The sequence below is a fragment of the Chrysoperla carnea genome, chromosome 3 (assembly GCF_905475395.1).
Source record: "Chrysoperla carnea chromosome 3, inChrCarn1.1, whole genome shotgun sequence".
Classification (NCBI taxonomy): Eukaryota; Metazoa; Arthropoda; class Insecta; order Neuroptera; family Chrysopidae; genus Chrysoperla; species Chrysoperla carnea.
In genome coordinates this window covers 86474013-86493802 of record NC_058339.1, presented here as the reverse complement: position 1 = coordinate 86493802, position 19790 = coordinate 86474013, and the positions used below count along the sequence as shown (strand labels likewise).

Below are 19790 nucleotides of genomic sequence, written 5' to 3'. Positions count from 1 at the left end.
TAGGAGCTCAAAAAATTTATAAATAGAGACTTATTTCCCCTTTTTTTTTAGTTTTCATTACTGAACTTGGGCCCCCCTACTTCGAAGGTCTAGTGTGCAACTGCTCCTTAACAACCTCTTAAATCCACCACTGATAATGGCCATTATTATTATACTGAAAATTCCAAATGTTTGATCGTTTTTTTCAAAAACTTTGTGCACCCGGTAATTATGAATTCTGCTGGTTTAAAAGTTTACTATAGTTGGTTAGTGATGCTGCTGTAGCTACTGGTACTGGTACTGGCAGTATGGTATCCGACTACATGGTAATATGTGTGATGATTCTAGATATCTCGTTAAGAAGGAAGTTATGTTTACTTTATTTGAACTTCCTGCCATGTTTTATATAATATATAAAACACTATACACACATATATACACATACATCATGAACTTGTATACATAGATGTTTTTGGAAAACATAGAACGCTAGCTTCATTTGTCTTATAAAATAAGTAACTATAATATTAGGTTCATGATTATGGAACAAGTGAATACTTGTGAATATATACTTATTATCCTAAAATCTAGACGCAGAAAATAGTAGTTGGCTCATCTCTTATACAACTAAAATTTAAGCGTTTTTAAGAATTGTTTTTAGTTCTGCCAGTGCCCACCAAATGACATGACAAAGGCATTCCTCAGATGATTCGGAGCAACTCGAGTGTGACAATTAGTTATGTAAGAGTGACACTAAATAAATATTTTCTACTTTTTAATGAATGTTCTTTAGAAGCTAGTTCTTTTTCTTTTATTTTAATTTTAAAACTAAAAAAAGGTATGTATATCAAATATGGTGGAAGCGACGGGAAAATCAGGTCATGCTTTTCATAAAAAAGCATTGTGATCCGATTTACGTAGGTTATTCGTATTTCTCTTAGAAAATTCGTTCATTTAATTCTTCTTCTGCAATAAGGAAGTGCATAAAAAACAACTAATTGACTGTCTTGGGAATTCGGCCATATTGGATTTAGAATGGCGTCACTTAGCTAACTAAGCATTGTCATTCAAACTAAACGTGCATTCGATTTCAAGTCAATCGGTTGATGGTAACCGCTTCAAAATTGAGTTGCAAGATTAAACCCGAACAAGCATACAAACATGGCACGTTAAATAAAAGGTTGATAAAAAATTTTGATTAGTGGTGATGATCTAAGTTTCGTATACAGATTTGTGGCTTCATATCAAACACATGTGTGGATGAATGGATGGATAGGCAGCCATCAGCATATTATATTCATTGTATTTCATAGTACGTTAGTTCATATTCACTGAATAAAAAAAATTGAGTACTACAATAAGTACTCCTCCGCATTTAGTCTGTCTATCAATTGTTATAGTTTTGATAGTAGTCAGTAGTCAGTCTAGATCTTAATAATAGGTCGATATTTTTTACTCCCATAATACATTCCATTTTATATTTGGTTTCAAACTTTTATCTTGACATAGCAGTCCTTTAATTTTCTAAGTAATTAAACAATTCAAAATTTCCTCAGTATCTTTCGAATTTTTTCATATTTTTTTATTGCTCGCTGGGACATGTTTTCAGGTTTGAATTCGACCGAAAGTGGCCTCGATTCAGACTCGAAACTTTTTTCTTTTTTTTCAAATTCAAAACATTGGACCGAAAATGCGTGTACACAATTTAATTATTAAAATTGGAATTTTAACAAATAAATATCCAATAAAAATATAAAAAGTTCACGAAAATTTTCGACCGTCAAGACGGATAGAGTAAAGACGATTATTTATAATACAGTGAACCCGCGGTAATCCGACAAACGTTTTGCAAAGTGGTGTCGAATTATCGAATTTGTCGGACTATCGAGTACTGCTACAAACCCCTTGTAGTCCGGAACTTTTTGAAAAAGAATACCTTGTAATCCGACAAATAACATATCGAAGTGAAAAGATTTCAATCATTTTCTAATTTCATTCACGAAGAATTCCGGTATTTATAATAAATCTGCTTTGTTATTACCGTTACAGTTATGTCGGATTACAAGGGATGCCGGATTATGAAGGGGCCGGATTACCGCGGGTCTACTGTATTTAGTAAATTAATAATTACATGAATTAGATTCTTTTCAAACTAAGATGAAAATGAATAACATTTTTGTAGCCATTTTTTCATATGATATTTATTGACATTTTAAAAATACAAAATGAAAAAAAAATTATAAATTCTTCGAATAAAAGGTCGTTGAAGTGGGGGCTACAAAAAAACACGGCACCCTGGTTGACATGATTCCAGAGCCTTTGTAGTGCTCTGAATCAAAAAACTTACATACATTGGACCTTCTTCTACTTAGGGTCTTTCTGTTTTTTTTCTATCTGGGGTGGGATAAAGTCTTTGCGGGCCAGGCTTCTCCTGGTCCTAATGTGAATGGGATTCGGCTTTACCTGGATTTAAAATTTGTTTTAAGTCATATGTATGCCTGGCCGGCATTTGTAAGAGTGCCGACTTGGCCTGGATATGCCGAGTAGCCAGTGATGGCTTAACAAGGCATGTTCCAGGGACAATGCCGAACCCAGGCGGTTACTTGGGTACCACGGATCACTTGCGTCCAAGCTCCATACACAAGGGGAGGAGGACGACCTCGTGGGGGCAGTGTGTTTGAGCTAAAATCGCAAGCAAGAGGGGGAAGCGCTGGCCTGCTGAGACCTTCAGTTGAGGAATCATTCCTGTCTACCTTGTATCGGCGGGTGAGCAGCGCCTGGTTTCGGCCTCTGCTTGGTCGGGGACCTGCAGAGTCTCAAGTGTCTTTAAGTAGGACGCGCCTCTCACAAAGAGGTTCCTGAGGCTTTCACCGAAAGTAAAAATTGGTAGCCTTGGGCAAGTAATGCCCTCGGTGCGCTGATTGAGCGTATCTCAATCCCTCCCCATGGGGGGCGTGAGGGTTTAGCCCAACTGCAGGTACCTCACGCAAAGTATCTCCTCCACGAAATCTTCTACTTCTTATGCAATGTCTTGCAAAGTTATTTTTGCTAACGGAGCTGTTTTGCCTTCTCTTGAAGCAACAGAAGCTCGCAATCAGTGCGATCAATTCAAACTTATATCAGAAAAACTGCTGTAACTTCGAAAAAAATTTGAATTTTGAAAAATCCGTTTAGGGACATATTTTTAAGAGTCTGATCTTTAAAAATATGCAAATAGATTTCTTCATATTTCTATACCAGAACACTGCCTTAAAAAATTTGCCCAAAGTATACTGTCCGATTAATCAATACTGCAGTATACTGCCCGATCAGTCTAAACCTCTAAACCAAAATACTAAATTTTAAAAAATTTAGAGCGTACTTTAAAATTGCAGGGTACTGTCCGATCAACCTTAAAGTTGAAAAATATATTTATATTATATGGAATGAGGCCTACTTACGTTGGTTTACATTCATGGTCAACATTCTCATACTATTTATTATAAGTGACCCATATTAACAATACTGACTCATCATTATGGCTGAAGATAAAGAGCATTTCTCTTACTAATTTGTTTTTTATTTTCGAATATGAATAACAAAAAATTCCCCACAAAAAAAAGGTGAATTTTAAATTATGCAATATTATGTTACGCATTTAATTGATAAATTAAACGTTTTCTTGGAAAAAATTAAGTTTCCCAAATTTGACGTGAGTAAATTTTATTAGAAATGAGTTTTTAAAAACAACAAAATATTAATAATAAATTTCAGGAAAACGTAAATTATCTAAAAAACATATTTATCAATTTCTTTTGACGAAGAAATTTTTTTTAAAATAAGTGCCAAATTAACACACAAAAAAAAAAATAGATAGTAATAAATTGATGACGGGGTTCAATTCTAGGTTTTCGCGATTTCTTTTCCAAGAAAAGAACTTGTAGCACAGTGTACTGAAATAAACGTATTAAGAAAATATATAGAAAACGTCTAAAGTGCTATGCCATATTTTTTCCCCTTGTCTTTTATAATTGCGATAGTTTTCTTACTTTAGGACCTTCAATTTTACAATTTTTTGTTTTTGGTGTACATTTTGAAAATTAAATTTTTTAGGTTAAATGCCCTATATTGTTTATTTTGGTATAAGGCATATTTTTTACCTTTAAACATTTGTTCTATCTCTAACGGTTTAGCATAAGCAAAACTCAAAATTTTAGCATTTCTGAAATTTTCCAAGCATCATATCTCAAAAACTATTAGACATACCGACATACGGAACTCTAGATCAGCTTAAATTGTTTAAAATTTAGTATCTTTCAAAATGATAGGAGCAATTAATGTCAAAAAGCTTACAGTTTTTGAATTGCACTGCAAAAACTGAAAAAAGTTTTCGGTTTTTCACTTACCTATTACGCTGGAAGCACAATTTTTTTCTTGCTTGCAAAATGTGGTTAACATATCAAAAATGTAGCTTTACATCACGTTTTGTGATTTTAGCTGTTTTTATTGTAAGATTTTACTGGCGTGTAAAATCTTATAATTTGTATATTCCCTGATTCAAAGTATTGAATTGATCATTTGTGTCATTCATAAATTTTAAGAAGTATCAGAATTATGATGCATTTATTAAAAAGTATAAATATAAAATACTAAGTTGTACGTATATTCTAATTTTAGAATAGTGTTTTTGTCTTTAACGAGAACGAAACGAGTGAACGGAAGAAGTTAATAATATTAAGTTTTAAAAATGTTTTTTTATTTATTTTTTCAAACTAATTTATATCAGTCTTCAACTTTTCAAGGGCAACAACTTATACAATGTTCCTGTTTTCTATAATGAATATAGTAGTATACACTTAACTAACTGAAACTGAAGATCATACTATTCATTTTATTCACTCCGTCTCTTTACTTAGTTCAGGAGCTCACAGTATCAAATTTGAGCATCTACTTGTTATCGCTATACAAGTTTATACTCTTTGAAACTGTATACAAGCTGTTCTATAATCGATTGCAGAACTCATAACTTTCTAAATAAGCTAATCAAGATGAACGAAAAAGATCTGTATCAAATTTGGACCCGAGGCATAATTTCAGAAATATTGTTATTGGAAAATTAAAAAATCCTTCTATTCAGAGATAATTTTAAGCCAGTAGGAGTGGGAAGTGTAAATCTGTTAATTTGGAAGCGATCACCAAAAAAATGTAAAAAAATTTAATTGGGCAGTGGACGTAATTTGGCATCATTATCGTCGCATTTAATTATTATCAAATTATATTACTTTATTTCATTTATTATTGACAATTCTTAAGTTTTAAATAACCACCTGGCTTGATATTGACCAGACTTATACCAGGAGCCAGAGGTTTTTATATTGTTATTATTCTTATAGATTAGTGTTCCGGATTTTGCCAGAAACGCTATTGCTTCAATTTTTGTAAGCCCTTAAACAGAAACAGTCAAGACTCAATTGACATATGATGCTCATTTACGAACTTGACCTCACTTTTTACGTCCTGAGTACGCTGTAAAAATTTCAGCTCGATATCTTTTTTCGTTTTTGATTTATCGTGTCCACAGACGAACGGACAACCGGAAATGGACTAATTAGGTGATTTTATGAACACCTATGACAAATTTTTTTTCCTAGCATCATTATTTTTAAGAGTTACAAACTTGGGACTAAACTTAATATACTATGTATATTTCATATATACATGGTATAAAAACAATGCTAAAAAATAAAATTTTAGACCTTATCAAAATCCTAAAATGAACCGTAATTATCTTGAGTTGACATTTTAGAAAGAAATGGATTTGTTATGGTGAACTCCTGATCTTTTGTGATGATCGTTATTAATTTACACGAACGAGTTTTTTTTTTTGTTTAGTATTTCGTATCTCAACATTGAAACAAAGGATTTAGATAAAGTTTCATTGATTTTTAAATGAAAGTACAAAAATTCATAATTCGTTTGAATCAACTGATGTTGATAAATCGATTTCAGCTATCGTGTGTGTCATATTCCGATTTGGCAAATTCTGTACAATATATGTATTGTGTAAAAAGAATACAAAATTTTTATGTTTATTTATTTTATGCAGACTGTAATGTATAAAGTTACTGTAATATACCACTAGCTCGATTGACATCTAGGCATATATAATATCACGAGTATGACAGAATACATGCGTTAAGCAATGCATCTATATACATGTATTTAAAAAACTAATATATCCTAATAAGAAATAGTTTAAAATTGTTACAGTGCTTCCACGTCTTGAGTTCAAAACTGAACATTGTTTATATATTATATGTTATTTAATATTCGTGGTAGTTTATTGACTTTTATGTGTATGAATTATTGATTGATTTGTTGATTACCAAATAAATATATTATTCAAATTGAATTACCATAAATCAACATTTTTATTTAAATACTAAAACGGATGTTGATTGATTGAAAGTAATATTTCTTGAATTTTATTTTCAACATAAACTTTAATGTATTTATTCATTTTATTGTTTGTTGTTTATAATAAAAATAAAAGTTCATTTTTAGTTTGTTTATAATAAAAATAAATCTTCATATTTACGGAAAAATTCTATTCCCTTATTAAGAAATTTAGTTTTTCAGAATTCGGTAAAACTCAGTATATAAGAGTAATTTTGACCCAAGAACACAAATTGATCTCATTCGACGATTGATCAAGTATTTTGTTATTTTTGGAGAATTTCGGTGATATATCAAGTCGTCACTTGAATTGAATTTGTAAAAATTGGGTATCTTTACCTTTTATATTCCAAAACCAGGGGAAAATAAAAATTTCAAAGTTTTTTTTATTTCAGAAAGTATCATAAAAATTATATTCGAAATGTCTATCAAAATCATTGCTTATCAAAAATACTTAAAAACATCGACTTTTATATTTTCATGAATAACTAAAACTAGCCCTGTGCTAATAAAAAAATCAAAATTATATCCAGCCAAACCAGATTTTAATATAATTTCAAGAGATCGATATCATTGAATCAAATTTTCTACTACATTCGAATCATGTATACAAACAATAAAATTTAAGTTTATTGTTTTGTGTAAAAAAAATATTTGCAATATAATAAAAAAAAAAATGATAAGAAAATCAATTATTTAAGATAAGAAAATCATTAATGTTTTGTTTTATTTTTAGTGTTTACAAAAAACAATTCGCGATAACAAAAATTTTAAAATACTTTTGTTATTACAAAAAAATATTTATTTGGTAAATGAAAAATTCTTGATTATAAATATATCAGAAAGAATGCTCAAATAAAGAATACACCAAGAGTCATGCCTGCCAAATTGTTTTATCAGACATAAAAAATTCATATAAAAATTAGAATTAATCAATTCATTATCGTAGAACATTGGGCGTTGTTGATTTTAAGCCTCTCAAAATTTTACTCAACTGGACGTGTATAAAATTGAGTATGAAATTCAGATAAAGTAAGTAATTTACTACAAACAAGGTCCCAGTATACTGTAGGAAATGAAGCATTTGACTCAGCAATTCTCTCCTCGTTAGTAGATTTTTATGGGAGCTGGTGTGAAAATGTTCGTCTGTGTGTACTCAAAAATGATATATACATGAGTGCTTGTGCTTTTTCGATTCACACCCATGCGGTGGGGCAGAAGTTGCCTACACCTGGAGACCATATTCTCTTTATTAAAATGCCCGTTATAAATATCTCGCTTCACAATCGATTATTTCTTCTTTTTTTGACATATTAAATGCACTTAAATTAACACCATAAATTTTAATTTCATGTAATTCTTAATAAAAGTGGGTTTATGGCTAAACTACCTTAAGAATAGTGAGTTAAGTGAGTTGAAGATTGGCGCTACCTTAATAAATATAAACACGCCTTTTGCATGGTATAAGTCCGTTGGTAAAAAGAGATTGTACATGACTGATTTTACTATACCATGCAACAATACACATAAATTTTTCATTATTTCCGTAATTTTAATAAATATTAAGTAAATTTAACAGTTTGGTACCATTTTTGAAATAGAGCACAATATTTATTTATTAAATCAATTATTTAAATTATAATCAGAGACGCACTAAGCATAATTTTAATTATTATCTTAATATCTAAAAAACATAAAAACACTCTTGAAAAGTTGTTAAACACAACTAAGAAAATAGCCTAATTTTATATTTCTAAACCGCTCTAAACCGAAAGGTATAAATAATTTCTTATTTACTTAAAAGATAGAATTAGTAGTTTGAAAAAAATTATCCTAAGTGCGCCCCTAGTACACGGTAAGAAATGCATGGCGTTTATTACAATGCTGGTATGGTACAGGGACAGGATCCAGGATACTCAAAAAGTATATGATAATACTCTATATAATATTACCGTAGGATACATTTAATTATGGCGTTATTTACAATACTGTGTGGTATTCGCATCTATACTTACATAGTAATATCGGCAAAATATTTCTTACCGTGTAACAGAGTTAATACTAATATAAGATACAAAATAGAAGAGACTTACCTGTTGAGCCCAATGATTAGCATTAGCGTACATTTTATTGATATTGAAATAAAATTTGAAAATTTTTTTGATACTTAATAGAAATAATGTTAAATTAAAAACGATTATAAATTAAGAGATGCAAATTTCACATGCAATATATTTCAGGATTTCAACAGGATTCATGCATGCGACCAAATTAAATTAATTATCTATTTTAAAAGGACAGCAGCCTGTGAACAAGCAAATTACTGAAATAAATTACTTAAGTATAATAAAAAAAAAAAAAAAGATAAATGTTAGCAATATTAAGCAAAATTGTAGCGTTAAAGCAGGTGTTATAAAAATTGAGTAAGCAAGATAATAAAGCAGATTTATAGAAAAAGTTCGTAAGAAGAAAGCTCCATCGCTAAGGTATTATTTCTCTTGTATCGTGTTTCTAATTATTCAATTTTTTATATTGAAAGGGAATTTTTTCTTTTCATATTTTTGAACATATGAAATATTTACAAAAACGAGTTAAGTAGGGAGCCGAGGTCTCGACACTACCAAAAGACAGTTCTTTGTTAACATTAACTTAATTCTCCATTAAATTTACAACTCTAACTTAACTTGGGGAAGCTTTAGAATTTTCAAAAGGCACTCTCTTAACACTAACTTAAGCTACATACAGCTATTCAACTCTATAGCTCAATTTTGAGAGGGTATAGAGGGAAAAATGATTCATGGCACCTCTGATTAGGGGGTATAGAGGGGATCGTTGTAGAACAACCTCTATTCAAATGATCAGAAATTCGGTGTGTGGCATAAAAATAAAAATGCATAATGATTTGATCTCATTTTAAATAATATGGAATGTTATTCAGTGATCAAACACTAAACCTCACGTTGCAATTTTGTTCAAGCTCTATTCACAAATAGATTGCACCGAAAGGTAAACAATCTTTTATAATAATAATACACGTGTTTATCATAAAACTATATCATCGACACAAGCATATAGTAGTAATTATTATAATAATTATTCCGGAAATATTTAATTAAAATTCAAAGAAAAACAGACACAATGCATAACATAAGAATAAATTTTTTTAAATTAAATTCTTATATCATGAATGATGAAACAAGTTTTGCTTTGACTGTGATATATTGTGTTTTATTAAATAAAAAATAGACCCAGCTATTTTAATAGAAAAGAATCTACCATTTTGAAAATTCAAAGATTACTCCTAATGCGAAATGTGAAAAATTGTTTGTTACTCTGCAAAGGAAAAAGTTATAGTATTAAGAACTATCTCTATTTTTAATATTCAAAAGGGCCGACATGTATTCTGCCATTTTATAATTTCTGTTAAAAACTGTCATTTTTTACAAGTGGAATTGACAAAATTTTAAAAAAAAAAACTGGGAAATTTTTCGGATACGGAACCCTAAACTCGCACTTGAAACGTGTCTAAAAACACTCTCCATTAAATTAACTTTTTCCTTAAAGCCTTCTCCATACTAAACCAATTTTGAGGATCATCGCGGGATTTTGTAGTTGTTCCGGGTACGGAATCTCAAACTTGTAACATAGCTAAGAACACTTCCCAATAAAATACCTTTCAAATGAAACAAAACAAATCCAAATCGGTTCATCCGTTTAGGCGCTACGATGCCACAGACAGACACACAGCTGTTAAACTTATAACACCCCTTTTTTGGTTCGGGGGTTAAAAACAACATATTCCACTTTATGTAAAACTTTATAGAAAAAAACAACTTCATCCTTCTTCAAGAATAACGAAATTAATAGCCGAGTTACGAACATAAATTATTTTTTAGCCACCCGCCTAATGTTTAATGTACCTCCGCATAACTTTCTCATTAAAAAAAGATAATCTCTATTTTGAGAATTCGAAAGGGTCGCCTATATATTCTGTCATTAAATTATTTCTGTTAAAATCGCTCGATCTAAAAAATAATATAATGCGTATATTTAAACTAAAACATAATCGTTGTATAAATTAAATTCTTATTCAATTTGAGTTTGAATGAATATGATAATTTGTTATCTGTAATGTAAATTCAATTAATTCTCTTAACTAAATCTTTTGAAAAATACATAAGTCTTTTTTACTAATCTAGAAATAAAGATTACAAAATATAATAAGTAAGAACAAGTCTGAAAATACAGATAATTCGAAATAAGGTAGACATCTGACAGAGAAAACAAAAAATTATATAATGCCCGGATGAAATTAACCATATACATAAATTTTGTGAAGATTATCTTAGTTGTTTATCATAGAATCCTCGATTGTGCAAAAAAAAAAGTCAAGTGCGCTACATGACTCAAAATCTATTCTCGGAGAAAATTCAAGAAGAATACTATAGAAATCTGAAAGTCGAAAATTATTGATTTCATTATGAACAAGGAAATACAAAAATGGGGAACCATAATTGGATGAACGGTCCCAAATTCAAAATTTTAACATTTAAGGACTCGGCGGTTATTTAGTCATGTGAGATACATATGATAAGCACATATTAGTTCGTATACACATCAAGTTAAAACTACTCAAATGAAAACTTTCCTTTACTTTGATCGAACAAAGGAAATTTACTAAAATAAATATCTGTAATAAATATATAATACAAATATCTGAGAACACTATCCTTCAAATTACCTTCCAAAATAAAATCAAAAAAAGGTGACCCGTTTAGGAGCTAAGATGCCACAAACACATACAAAGCGGTCAAACTTTTAACACCCCTCTCCTTGCATCGGGGATTTAAAAAAGTAAATTAATAATTATTCGATAATTTAATATAACACAATGAAATAGGTAGAGCTGTAATTCTACATAAATAACGATATCCCTAATTTCCATATTTATGGTTCGAAAGATTGAATTCAATATATCGAATAATTTTCAAATTATTGTAATCAGGAACCTTTATTGAAATAACAATAAAATTGCTTTATTTTCTGGGAAAATATGAATAAATATACAACAATAATATTTTCTTTTCTCGAAGTAAATGTATTTTAAAACAGGATGTCCTTTTATCGAATACGTCAGATTTTAATTTGGAAATAGATTATTGAACTAGGCTTTTCGACTGAATTTTTCATAATTTATAATATTTAATTTATAATTTATTGAACTAGAGCAAACGCTAGATAAAGTTGAGAGTGCAAAAGTAGAGGACCGCATTTTATCCATTAATTCTTCTTCAGAAACTCTTATAGATTCATATTCCGAATGTTGGTCCAATTTTTGTATATCTCTCCTCCCCCGTAGATACAAATAAAGCTACCCGAAGTTCTTTGGGTAATTTACCGTCAAAAAGGCTTCCCGTGATTTTTCCCTAAAGTTCACCGTATATATTCATTCAACGATTCACACACATTCAGTACTATCTTAAAAACAAATGTAATTTTGAAATAATATAGCATTATCTAGAATTCTAGACAATTCAAAAAATAAATAAACAATATCGTTTTATATTACTTAAACAAAGATAGAAAACACATACAAGTAAAATATATGCAATAGAACATACGTGACAGTTCTAGAATTTGTTTTGTTAGATTGTACGGTAACAATTGATTGTAACTATATAAACAGCGCACAATGTGCGATACGGGGAGATTACAATACAGACTCTTCAAGTTAACTGCAGAACCAGTCAAGTTTTATCATCTATCAGAATAACATTAAAATAAAAGTATTGTGAACTATATTGTATTTGTATGTAGTAAAAAAACAATAAAAATTCGTATAAGTATTTGAGTATACAGTTCATTTTTTCATTAACCATTTTTGAACATCTTTTATAAAGTTCTGAAAAGCATTTACAGATTCCTTCATTCTAAACTTAAATTTAACTGTTAAAAATTGTGAAATTGTTAAAAGTTATTTAGCCGGGAATTGGATCTTTAACTTGAAAGATTTGATAACAAACAACAGACTGTAAGTAAAACTAAATAAAAGCTTGAAATAAAATTGAGGTATAAAGTTTAAAAATTATCCGAAAATTAAATCAAGCACAGACTATATCTAAATTACAAATCAATAAAATTAGTTAATTAAATAATAATTACTTGGCTTGGAAATTTTATCAAAATCTTATTGCCAATCAACAAAAACTATTCCATTAAATAATAATTGAGTGTATTTCATTTCCGATGCGATGGGAAGGACATTCTTTGTAATTGTATAAATATAAAAATAAATAAAGAAAACCAATAAATCATATGTTTCAATATAAGAAAACAAAACCACGTTCCATTTCACTGACAAGTTTCATTACCATGTAAGTAAGTTATAAAGTTATGTGCAGTATTTTTTTTTAATATGCTATAATAAAAAATATACCAACTGTGTATTTATGATTTAAATCCATAGACATAAATAATGCATACCACAATTTATATTCTAAAATATTTTTTTACACCCGTCAAACATATTGTTTAAGGCTTCACGCGGAACGAGATCGTACCGTACCGTTCGCAAAAAAATTAATCTCGTATCGATCTGATCTTACCTCGGGGAAAAAAATAATGAGTTCTATCAAAACTAAGTGGCACTGAACAAGAGAGAGTATAGATACGAGTGCATATACATATACATATACATCATACACTCTCTCTTGCTCGGTGCCACTTTGGTTTGATTGAACTCTAATACAATTTTAGTTGTCTTTGAAGTTAATGTCGAGCAAGATCGATACCATGGTCTAAGCTGTACAAGACTTGATCTTGCTTTATACACCTAATCTTAGCATTAAAAAAAGATTATTTCAAGAGTCTCGAAAAATTTTTCAAAAACTCTGAGGAAATTTCAAACCAATGTACTATTTCAGCAGGAAAAATTTAGCCTGTCCGTTCAAAATTTCGAAGTTTTTATCATTATCGAGTGTCCTAAATATTAATAACTGGATGTAAGCCTAATTTCTTGATGATAAAAAACAATAATATTATATGAGAATATCGCTTAGTAAATAGTCTAGTCTCGTCTTTTCGTACATAAAAATTTAATTTTTAACATTTTCCCACTGTTTCATGGTTTAGAATACAAGTTCTGTAATAACAATAAATACATTTTTTGACAGAATTTCTTAAGGATCTGAACACTTTCACAAAACTATGTTAACAATAAAACAAAAATTAGGTTAAAAAAGATTCGCTCTCTACCTGATTTTGCGTTTCATAATCTACAGTTGATCAAAATGTGTTTATTTAGCTCCTTTGGTTCAATGAAAGTGTTTTTAAGCTGATTCTGTTTTAAGAAGAGTTAAAAAATGTATACTTAAAGTGAAATAATTGTAGAAATTAACATAATTTGCAAACTATTATATAGAAAAAGCAAATTGTTTTATATATACGGAGTCTAATTGATGACTAACCTTTAAATAAGGCGTGGTTATAGATAATAAACTTATTATTTCACAGAATTGATCACTGAAAAGAATACCAATAAATGCTTGTTTTGAGTGTGATTTTACAATTACCGCCAAAACTGAAATCGAGGTAATTGCGAATCAGCGCAGAAATATTCAGCTGATACATACCGGTTTGAAACTAAAAGTACCTTCAATAGGGTATTCCACTATTTTTGAAAAAGTACTTCAAAATGTTGATTTTGCTAGTAAAAAGCCACCAAAAATTTATTTCGGAAAAATACACACGCTTTCTTGCCAAAAACTTAAATTAAATTTTAAACCTTTTTTAAACTGTCAAAAACGCGGGCATCCAATTTGATGACGTAATATGGGTATCACTATATGAAATAACACAAATAACTTTGACAGATATATTCATAGACATCTGATTATAGTAAATATAAATACGTATTATCGATGTATACATTATACCCAGCTGTCTACATTGAACTAATTGATGGTCTATGACTCATACCGCTATGACATCACAGCTGGGCTTTTAGGTCACATGATATACAGTTTAAAAATTACTATTTTTAAAAGAAAAAAGTGCTTTTATGACTCGAAATCAGAATATTTAAGTATATTTTTTTTACATAAATTTTAACTTTTTTCAAATTTCATGATTTAGTTTTCACTAACGATAATACCCTATTGCGATAAATAAAAATGCATGTAGAATTAGCCCATTTAAAACTCAATGGTTAGTAAATACAGAACGTCGAATTATAGAGGCTCAATTCACTCTTGACCACTTTTTATTACGACTATTCAATAAAACGTTTATTTCTAACATTAATAACACAAACATATCGCGTTTCATACATAAATTTAAATGATATTTATCCATGACCTTATATTCAATTAGTCCTAAAAATTTCTCATACCTTCACCTTAGAATTTAAATGAAATTTTCAATGTTTTTCCATAAATTGCAAATTTACCCAAAATTTCTACTTTCGTAATATTAACAGAAAAATTTCTAATTTTATTTTTTAATGTATACAAAAAATCGGCTTTTTCCGGGTGTTTGGACTCTTACTAAATAAACAGTAAACTAATATATATATAATTGTAATTATTTATCTTGTGCTAATTAAATTTTAATGGATGATGATGCTTTTGTTACGTCGTTACATTGTAGTATGATATGATCAAATATCATAATATAGTCAAAATCGGTTATAACGACGAAAATGAAACGGTCACGACCAAATATATCAACATCGGCTATAGCGACATATCACCTAGAACAACGAACGCTGTACAAACACACTTTTGTTACATACACATATTTTTTCAGTAAACAAAACAACATCGTAATACTATTTTGAACACTGCAAAAATTTATTGCGGACCTTATTAACTTTATTTTACACCTAATCCTTATCAATATCCCAATATATTCCTATTATCTCTATATATTATAAATGCGAAAGTAAGCATGTTTGTTTGTTTGTTTTTTACGCTTTCACGCTAAAACTAGCGAATGGTTTTTAATGAAACACATGAGATATAATTTATAAAGATATATTAATAAAAAAATAAATAAAAATTTAACAAATTATTTTGAACCATAAATTACAGATTTCTGTAAAAGTAGTCATTTGACATTACCATAAGTTACAGATTTCTGTTAAAATAATCAAGAGTGTATGGAAGGGGGATAAGTGAGAGCAAGGGAGGTGAAGGGTATAACACGATGGATATCTTCACCAGTCTTTACTTTTAAACCCTTTAATGTCGTTATAACCAATTTTGCCTGTACATTTAATTTATGTAGACACTATAAACTGTAGACATAGATAAAAGATAACAAACAGACGAATATACATTTTATACCGGCTGTCCCATTTGAAAGAAATCCAGCTGAAAACCTTTCTAACGCAAGGATTTCAGAAAAAATTACCGAATTAAAAGTTTCAATTTAACCTTGATTTTTTGATGGATACAATTTTTCGACAACCTTATAATTTCGACGGATTTCATATGAGTATTTACAGATTTTTACTTTCGTTTTTTGCCGTATTTTTTAAGTTTACGAAAAAATGTTTATAGCAAAAGCTGTTTATTATTTTATAAAATATGCCTTACTCTAATCCTTAAAAATTTTGCTGTACCTCGTATCAATTCAGAGTATGAATTGATTTAGTAGGTACCTAAAGTAGAACAGAGCTTGACAGTTTAAAATGGAACACCCGGTATATTAAACTAGATAGGTATGGTCTTTGTAAATAATAATTAGAAACATGGAATGAATATTATAAACACTAATCAGGTCATGTTAGAGTTTGTTAAATGTGCTGTTCGTTGTAAATTAAATTGTATTAAAAACAAGCTGGTGTTGTGTATGACCTTTAGACGATAGAATAATAGCTTTCTGAATTTATAAGTTAATGTATGCATTGATGTATAGTATAATAAATAAGGTTCGAAAATATCACAAATAACTTGTTTTTGTTTCGGAATTCCAAAAAGCTCATTATATAAAAAAATTTTGATCCAAAAAATACAAAAATCGAATTTATTTGATGATTGCTTGACTATTTTTATACCATGCATATATGAAATATACATAGTATATTAAGTTTAGTCCCAAATTTGTAACGCTTAAAAATAATGATGCTAGGAAAAAAATTTTGTCATAGCTGTTCATAAAATCACCTAATTAGTCCATTTCCGGTTTCCGTCCGTCCGTCTGTGGACACGATAACTCAAAAACGAAAAAATATATCGAGCTGAAATTTTTACAGCGTACTCAGGACGTAAAAAGTGAGGTCAAGTAAATGAGCATCATAGGTCAATTGGGACTTTGGTCCGTAGGACCCATCTTGTAAACCGTTAGAGATAGAACGAAAGTTTAAATGTAAAAAATGTTCCTTATAAAAAATTAAACAACTTTTGTTTGAAACATTTTTTCGTAAACATCACTGTTTTCCCGTGAGGGCGCCAATTAGGCGGAAATTTTATAATATGTACTATACTTGATTATTAGTTATGTGTGTGTCACATGTTTGTATGTGTAATGTGATAAAGAAATCAACACTGACTATGCATGGTATTTCAACAATTAACTCAGTCTATTGTTCGTTTTCACTTGTTTTTAATTATTTATTGTAATATATGCCTCAAAATAAACATAAACTCAGTACATATGCGTCTTACGCACAGAGGCTACATAAGTCAAAAAACTAATTAAAAAGTAATAAAATCTTTCATTTAAATTAAGCTTCCATGACTATTGACCGTCAATCTTTATGTTCTAAGATACTTATCCGTTTATTATAATTTCAAGATAATATTTTGTAATTGTTAACATCATAAACCATAATTTTTTTTGAATATATTAAAGATTAAACAATACTAAAAACTGTTGTATGAATTTCCGTTATTATAGTTCAATAAATAACAAAAATAATAGTGAAGAACTCGTAAAAAATAAAATATTAGTATTATACACTGTGTTTTCGAAAAGAAGAAACATAGACGAATCAATGTTCAATATTGTTAGTATAGTCCCAGCAACGATGCAATGTAGTTCGAAAAAATGGAACAGTAAGTCGGATTTAAATGCGGTTTTCGACATTCGATTCGTTAGAGCGTCAAAAAATTTGGTGACTTAAATTGATTTATAAAAAATTAAAAATATGCACTTTGCATAAATAATATGCATTTTATAATTGCATTTTAAATTAAACGTAAATATACTAAATTCACGATTCGGTTAATAGCGACGAAAATGATTCGAAATTTTTTACTCGGAAGTTTTTGGTCGTGCTGCACAAGAATATTGTGTTAGAATTGATCTCCGAGGTACTTGGTGCCCAGGGTAAACGTTATCACCGCCGTCTCTTGGAGTTTTCGGGAAATTCGTTATACAACCAGTACAAACTCGTCACTCGGGAGTTTTTAGGGCAGTTTAAGGCACTTTGGACACCAGGTACCTCGGAGACCAATTCTTCGATATTCGTGATCAGCGACCCCAAAAACCTACTTAGGAGCTATGGCCGTATAAAAAAATTTCCCCCTATTCTAAGCGTTGAGCAAGCTGAAAATTCGGATTCCGCGGGTCAAAATATGTCGAAATACTCCCTGTTCGGTAGGACCTTTAAATGCATACAAAACCTACACAGCGCCTACACTATAAGAAAATAAGTTTGGTAAAATAATATGGCGGTGACTGGGTACCGTGCGAGAGAGTGAGAGAATATCCCCATCCTACTCCTACCTGCATAAGAGCATACCTTGTCTAGTTCTCCCAAGGGTTTTACTATTGAAAACACAGTGTATAATGTATATGTAAACAAATGTAATTTTGTGTAGTAGGTACATAATTATTTATTTTATCCGGTATGAAATATTATTAAATGCGGATATGAAATATAACAAACCTCTCTCTGTACTCAGAACGAGTAATGCGATGCGATGATACTGTACATAATACTTACTAACTATATGTAATAAGTGTTATCAATTACATTTATCATTCACATGTACTTAAAAAAATTACACAATATTTTTACTTCTATTAGTATTGAATGACACTGCAACATAGGTTACAGCAACTAGCGTCAAAACGCTAAAAAATAATATTTTTAAATTGTGACTTATGTGGATATAAGACTGTCTTAAAACCATTATTTTAGAATCATTACTCTTAAAAATATGTTTCAATATTATAAATAAAGAATGCCTTTTCAAAAATACTTGTTAATGGTAAGAAATACATTACAAAAAATATAATAAAATAAATATAGAACAATTAAGAACATAAACGTGCCATCTGAGAATTAAATCTAAAGGTGTTTGCCTGCGTAGAATATTGAAAAAATGCTTTGGACTGCATTCACGATAATAGTACGCATGCTTGTAGTCAAATAATGTGTTATTTTTAACTCTAATGTACTACACAACTATTTCTCATAATAAATAGTACAAAGTACTGTTTAAAATTTTGTTAATATGGATATCTCTTTTTAACCATCAATACTCTAACTATAGTCGTTTTTATTTAACAATAAAATAGATTAAATTTGCATTATTATACCTCACTAATGAAACGATCAATAAGTATGATTTTTTTTTAAACACAACAAAAACAGTCAATCAATGTTCAGTTAGTTTTTTGAATATAATTGAAGGTTATTTTTTTCTAGAATGAAAAAACTTAACCCTCTCATATGTGCTCCATGGTAATTATTCGAACTTTAACTTTTATCTCGAGTTAAAAAAAATTTGTATGATAATTGTATTATGATATCTTTAATAAGTATTAACAACTTTAGAATTTACCCTGAAACTATGCCAATAGCGAGAAAACAGCCTTAAGCGTGATTAAATCTTTAGAAAGATAGTCTTGGTGCGGAAATTTTCATTATCTGGGAAATTATTGAAATTTTTATGTTTTTTCTTTTATGTTACGTTACTTATTAAGTAATTTTTTGGCTTAGCGCTTAGTTTTTGTGTGTTGATAAAAACCAGTTTTAGCACTTAGTTTTTGCCCCAAAGGTTCAAATATTTCGGATTAAAGTTGTTTTTAGTTTGCGAGTTTTTCATAAAAATTAAAATGAAATCCGAATTCACTTCCATCCAAAAAATTTGTAAACAAGAGATCAAAATACATTTGGATGCTTCCATCAAAATAATATTGTCCATTAAGAAGTAATTACACCAGTATGATATGGAAGTTATGCGATTTATTATGTTATTATTTGCATATTTTTTGTATCATATACTTTGTAATGATATGTAATTTACAGGTAGCAAAATAATATTTCCACTTTATATTTTGTATCATTTTAATTTACTTTTTATAAAAGTTTATAATTTCATGAAGTTTATTAACATGTACACATACGCCTTTCAAAAGGTAAA

General features: G+C 29.3%; 1 protein-coding gene across 2 annotated transcripts in view; it reads right to left on the bottom strand.

Annotated features, from left to right (window-relative positions):
* Positions 1–19790, bottom strand: part of LOC123295397 (huntingtin-interacting protein 1) — a 48613-nt gene that overhangs the window by 20001 nt on the left and 8822 nt on the right. Inside the window, exon 1 of one of the 2 annotated variants that reach the window (XM_044876738.1) lies at positions 8508–8719. The exons of the other annotated variant lie outside the window; for it this stretch is intronic. Coding sequence (XP_044732673.1) covers positions 8508–8540 — 33 coding nt within the window. The 5' untranslated portion in view covers positions 8541–8719. Of the gene's footprint in view, positions 1–8507; positions 8720–19790 lie in introns of those variants that run through there. 2 annotated transcript variants of the gene reach the window in all.